General features: G+C 37.6%; 1 protein-coding gene across 1 annotated transcript in view; it reads right to left on the bottom strand.

Annotated features, from left to right (window-relative positions):
* Positions 1-2,661, bottom strand: part of LOC121374236 (sushi, nidogen and EGF-like domain-containing protein 1) — a 35,707-nt gene extending 33,046 nt beyond the window's left edge. The window contains exon 1 of the mRNA XM_041501246.1: positions 2,296-2,661. Within this exon, the coding sequence (XP_041357180.1) occupies positions 2,296-2,499 (204 nt within the window). The 5' untranslated portion in view covers positions 2,500-2,661. The remainder of the gene's footprint in view (positions 1-2,295) is intronic.
* Between the last annotated feature and the right edge of the window lie 4,145 nt (positions 2,662-6,806).

The following is a 6,806-nucleotide window of genomic DNA, read 5'->3' as shown; positions in this document are numbered from 1 at the left end:
AAAGGGCACCTTACTACAAGTTTTGATATTTACAATTAATATGAATTCCTACAGTTCTACGTCATAATATACTAGCAATAATGAAGTAAATTGGCGTCACTCGCGTTAGAACCTCAATGGGGCCCCATTGAGACTCAATAACAGACACATATCTGCAAGCTTGCGCATGTACACGAAAATCTTGATTTCATTTATCTACAATATAATTATTGTTTACTTAAAAAAAAAAAAATTCTACAAACAAAAAGGGCACTTGGACATTTTGAGGGCACTTGAACAATTTTTTGGGGGGACGCGTCCCCCTGGTCCCCCCCCCCCTTGGATCCGCCCATGAATAGCTCTATACCGGCCGACAACACATTGATCAATTTAACTAACCACTGTCTGGATCCCCCACTCTTTGTTGTCTACCATTACCATCAACACCTCTATACCGGCCGACAACACATTGATCAATTTAACTAACCACTGTCTGGATCCCCCACTCTTTGTTGTCTACCAATACCATCAACACCTCTATACCGGCCGATAACACATTGATCAATTTAACTAACCACTGTCTGGATCCCCCACTCTTTGTTGTCTACCAATACCATCAACACCTCTATACCGGCCGACAACACATTGATCATTTTAACTAACCACTGTCTGGATCCCCCACTCTTTGTTGTCTACCAATACCATCAAGACCTCTATACCGGCCGACAACACATTGATCATTTTAACTAACCACTGTCTGGATCCCCCACTCTTTGTTGTCTACCAATACCATCAATACCTCTATACCGGCCGACAACACATTGATCAATTTAACTAACCACTGTCTGGATCCCCCACTCTTTGTTGTCTACCAATACCATCAATACCTCTATACCGGCCGACAACACATTGATCAATTTAACTAACCACTGTCTGGATCCCCCACTCTTTGTTGTCTACCAATACCATCAATAGCTCTATACCGGCCGACAACACATTGATCAATTTAACTAACCACTGTCTGGATTCCCCACTCTTTGTTGTCTACCAATACCATCAATAGCTCTATACCGGCCGACAACACATTGATCAATTTAACTAACCACTGTCTGGATCCCCCACTCTTTGTTGTCTACCAATACCATCAATACCTCTATACCGGCCGACAACACATTGATCAATTTAACTAATCACTGTCTGGATTCCCCACTCTTTGTTGTCTACCAATACCATCAATACCTCTATACCGGCCGACAACACATTGATCAATTTAATTGACACAAAAACGAGTGGGATTCAAACTGAATTATTTAAATAAATTAAACTAAATTAATGTTTGCGTTTCTTTTAGTTTAAACAATATTCATTTCTGTTTATATTAACAGATGGGATTGGTCAACAGGCATAGCCTATATAAAGACATTTCCCTACATTATACAATTGAAATATTAGCTGGTCAACATGGACATTTTAGAAAGTACAAGATGTGAATTTAGTGTTGAAAAATGTAAAACTATTGTATATTTAACCTGTAAAACTATACATATTTGTATATAGATTACAACAGAGAAACAAGACGAATAAAGGAGAAGGTGAACGGTTTTATCAGCTAAAACATTTGCTTTCAGCAATGAAATTATGAATTGCTTTGCAGATGAGATTGTTTTCTTGTAGTAATAAGTTGGAATCGCCATATATTAATGTGTCACTGTTGATATTTAAATTTAAATGATTTAACCTGGATAAGTAGGACTGGCGCTCTCTATTATATAGAGGGCAAAATAACAGGACATGTTACGAGTCTTCAACGTGATGACCACAGGGTACAATATGGATGTTCTCCAACGAAGCGTGTAAATTTGTGGCCATCTAGATCACTTACTCCTTTTCGAAGTCTGCAGTACAGTATAGGTAGCTTTTCTCTTCTTGTTCTGTAGATTATACCACTTTAATTTACATTTGCCAAACCATTTTGATCTATCACAAACTCAATTTTAAGTGGCTGCAACATTTTGATTTTTCTAGAGAGGGATTGCGGCGTCTAAAATCAGTAACATACTAAGTCGGATTATAACAGATCTGGGATTGTTTGTTTGTTTGTTTGTTGGGTTGTTTGGTTTGGTTGGTGGGGGGTTGTTATGTTGCTTTGTTTTGTTGTTTTATTTGTGTGTGGATCGGTTTGTTGTTGTTGTTTTTTTGGGTGGCGATGGGGTTTGGTTTGGGTTGGGGTTGGGGTTTTTTTTGAGGGGGGGTTTGGAGGGGGGTATTATTATTATTTTAAAATTTAACTTAATCAATACTCAAGATTTTACTTACGTAGAAAGTATTGTACACAGTCCCGTAGTATTTAAATCCAGTTATCGCCGTCAAAGCGGAACTGGATCCAGCATCCGTTTTGGGCGTCGTGCTATCGCTGACCCCTGATCCATAGGGATACAACACGACGGCGAAATTAAACTGTGTTTGTACAACGACCACCGCGGCAGTTAATAACTTTGCTCGCCAGGCAAGTGTCGTCATATTTAAAGGAAAGCTATCAAGGTAATATTTTAAACTGGTTCCCGTCGGTATAAAGACATCAGTCTGAATAATTGTTACCTCGGCTGGCGATATTACTTGTACACGAGTGTCAGTCCAGCAATAAAATACCAATGTCGCCAGTATTAAGTTATTGATACTTTTTCTTTGTGACTACCCTGATTGGTGAACCCGTTAGAATGAATTGAATGCGGACTTCTGTTCGAGCAAGAGTTTAATTCCACATTATTTATGTCACACCCTATCCTTTTGCTATTGGTTGAAAACTGGTGAAATCCGACCCGAACATTTATGTGGAGATGTCCCAACGGGAGACTCGGGCCTGTCAATCAAAAGCCGGGTGTTGTAAAAAGAAATCCATCCGGAACCGGTGTTTGTTATAAGGTGTACTTTAATAGTATTATAATTACTACCTTAGGCTTTGATCATTCTCATCAAGTACAATATCTGAAATGTAATACAAGTACAGTGGAGACTGTTATACCGGACAGCTTATTATTGGGATCGCTCGTAAGGGAGCATACAACCAAATAAAATACCATAGACAACAATAGTAACACGTGTGCAGTCGGTAGAGCGCTCACCTGATATGCTTTGGTCGTACGATCGAAATCCCTTTGATTAGCTCTTTCCTGTCCCAACCAGTGCTCCATGATTGGTATATCATAGGGCGTGGTATGTGCTGTCCTGTCTGTGAGAAAGTGCATACAAAAGATATCTTGCTGCTAAAGGAAACGTTTTTTACGGGTTACTTCAGAATGATCATATATTTGACATTCTAATACAACTGGCATATATAAACCTTTTTTCCATTGGATAATTTTCGTGATAAATCGAACGCTAGATGCACGCTGTTGTGGGCAACAAGGATTTGTCACGATGAGAATATTCCGAAAACGCGCCCGATATGTTCTAACTTAATGTGTGGTGTTTTCGTTGGTATCTTAATTCCGCGTCTTCCATTATGCATACGTTGATAAGAAATAAATTTAATAGATAAAATGCTAACCTACGATGAAAATGATGTTATATTTGTTTATATTTGTTCGTACCATTGTAATTTTTAACATTTCGTAAAAAAACAAACACTGAACACCCCACCCACCCCAAGTAAGGTCCGGTCACTGGTCGATAGCAGTTGTCAATTCGTCCATGTGAAATAGGTGAGTACAACTTGTAGGCCTACCTTGTCCAAAATTAAAGTCCGAACGACATTGTTAACAACTACGATAAATTACTCCCCTAACTTTCATTATCATTAGATTTCCTAAACAATTTGTCCAGACAAAAATCGTGAAAAAACCCATTGTCGTGAAACAGATTCCACACAGATGGTAATCATGTCACCTATATCGACTTCGCTGAAATCTACTAAGACAAAAAAAAAAACACACAAAAAACATGTAGGCTGCCATTTTTTCTTGTTTATGGAATACTCTCCAAGAAGGGTAGAAGGATAAAGATAAACTGTATTGCATACAAGCATTCCACATTTGGAACTGAATGAAAAACATGTATGCAAAAACATGTAATCTGGTCCTGGGTACTAGTTTAACGACCAAGGTTTCAAACACGCCCATCCCGGCTTAACCTCTGACATCGCCAGTGACTAAGTCCGGGCCAGGACGGCTACATGTAGTCTCACAATGGGACGGGCCTACACGAGTCCAATATTTTGGACTCGAGTACTCGAGGGTCAAACTCGACCCGGACCCGAGTACCCGACACTTACATCAGATGACAATGAGATTAAGAAATAAAGTAAAATGGTATTGTGCATCTTATTTCCAGCGCAGAACATGGATGCCAAAATCATTCCATTATATTGCATTCCACACATTCCACACAGTTTTGCCATCGTATCTCATAGCCCTATAATGTAATTGGCGGCAAGCATATGGCACAATGATGTAAAAAAAAAAAGAATAAAAATTACATGACAGTACTCTTCTTGCACGGGTACTCGAAGTCTGTGAACGGATTCGAGTCTTGTTAGAGTCGACCCGTGCCCGAATACGCGAGTACTCGTGGAGACCTATCTAACAACTTCATACTTTTCGATTTTGGCTTTTCACACAAAGCTGTTAAAAATGCTTAGCATACCCACTCTGGAACTAATTAATTATGCTCTGTGTATGTCATTGGAATTTTAAAAAAAACAACTAAATGTCATTATATCAACTATTTCTGAATGTTTTGTTGATAACAATACCCCCGTTTTGTTACCTTGGTAATTACCCTTTAATAAAAACAAGCTATGAATTAAACTTGTTTTGTTTCGTACATTAAATTTTTGAAAGGTACTAATCATTTCAAGACCTTATTTGTACTGTCAGAGGACGATTTGGCAATAATACAAAGTCAAAACAATGTCTGGTTTTGGTTAGTCATTTTGGAAAACCTTTGCATATTAAACTATCGTTGCACGGACCAAGAAAACGCCCACACACTATATTTGGCATACTTTTATTTGGTTTAACAACCTTTCCATCTTATAGACTACACAAATAGAGAATTAATATTTTTTATGATTTGTTTTAGGGCTTAATTAATAAAATACTGACCGTTTATTAATATAATGAGAACGCTGAGTAATTTTGCTTTTACTTTCGAGAGTAAATTTACTCATGAGAAAATATACACATGGGAGTACTGGGAGTAAATTTTGTGCATGCGTTTGGAGCTTAATATGTGCTTAGATGGACATAGTGCTCGACTCTCAACTGGATATAATCACAGAAATCAAGTCAAGCGCTTTACGGGTCCATCGTGTCGTCTTCAAGAGCAGGTTCGACTATACATCAATTCATGTACTTCCTAATATATTGGATAAGACAGTTTATTGTTTAGCATAATTAACCGATATCAGATCAAAGTATGATCAAAGTGTTGTTATTATTATGAACTTCATTTACATTTTGTTCTCATAAAAGGTACATGAGTCGAAAATGTGCAGGTGTCTCAAAATCATGAAAATATACCGTATTAATTAATCTACTTGGTGTAATACACCTTGCAGAAATTAAAATATATATTAAAACTATTATGCGATATGTTGGTTTTAGCTCATTCCAGCTTGCATATCTGAATTGCAAGTATTATGATTTAATTTCGATATATTGTTTGAACTAATTGTGTACTTATCAAGTTTTAGAACTTGAAACAACTTGTAACAACAAGAATAATTTGCATATGGGTCAAACAAGCTACCTTATACAAAATAAATAGTTCAGATCTAACCAACTTCCTTGAGTCAAATAATTAATCTATCTCTCTCTCTCTCTCTCTCTCTCTCTCTCTCATTCTCTCTCTCTCTTTCTCTCTATCCCTTTATACTCATTATCTCTTTCTTTCTTTCTTGCTTTCTTTGTCTCTCTCAAGCTCTATTTTTCTTTTATTGCTTTCTTTCTGCTCCTTTAACCCCTCCCTCTCTCGGTATATTATCTGTTTATTGCTTGCTTTCTTTCTATCTCTCACCTCTCCTCTCTCTCACATTCTCTTTCTTTCTTGCTTTCTTTTTCTCTCTCCCCTCTCTCATTCTCTCTTTCTTTCTTGCTTTCTTTTTCTCTCTCCCCTCTCTCATTCTCTCTTTTTTTCTTGCTTTCTTTCTATCTCCACGTCTCTCATTCTCTCTCTCTCTCTCTCTCTCTCTCTCTCTCTCTCTCTCTCTCTCTCTCTCTCTCTCTCTCTCTCTCTCTCTCTCTCTCTCTCTTTCTCTCTCTCTCTCTCTCTCTGTGTCTGTCTCTACGTCCCGCCCCACCATATATACATGCATGAAATTTGTTAGACACGAAACAGCCCTAATTTATAATGTGACAAGGTGTCATTTTACATTTAATACATATTTCTTTCTTTTCGTTTACGCGGTGCTATAAATTGGGTGACCCATTCTGTTGTCTACCCTAGCCAGTGCACTACGACAGTTGACATCTATCTGAAATTACACCTGATATATTATTATCAACAGTTCTAACCCATATATTATATTGTATATTTTCAATTTATTCACAATTTGTATGAGACATACCCAGCTCCACAGCTTTACAAAAACACTTGAAACACTATATATTAGCATGGTTATAGCAGCGCAAAATTCCTGTTGGTATGAAAGGTGAACACATCACTTGCTCACAATACATCTATAGACTTAACGCTAGTGTGACTTTACCGACATTAATTGACACAGATATCATGTATACAAAAGTTTGTTTTTATTCAACGACACCTCTAGGGCACATGTTTTATTCATTCGGTACCTTTGACATATAGTCTTAGAGAGGAAACCCGCT

Source organism: Gigantopelta aegis, chromosome 6 (assembly GCF_016097555.1).
Source record: "Gigantopelta aegis isolate Gae_Host chromosome 6, Gae_host_genome, whole genome shotgun sequence".
NCBI classification, from domain to species: Eukaryota; Metazoa; Mollusca; class Gastropoda; order Neomphalida; family Peltospiridae; genus Gigantopelta; species Gigantopelta aegis.
Note: the sequence above shows the minus strand (reverse complement) of the source record. Positions and strands in the feature narration are given on the sequence as shown.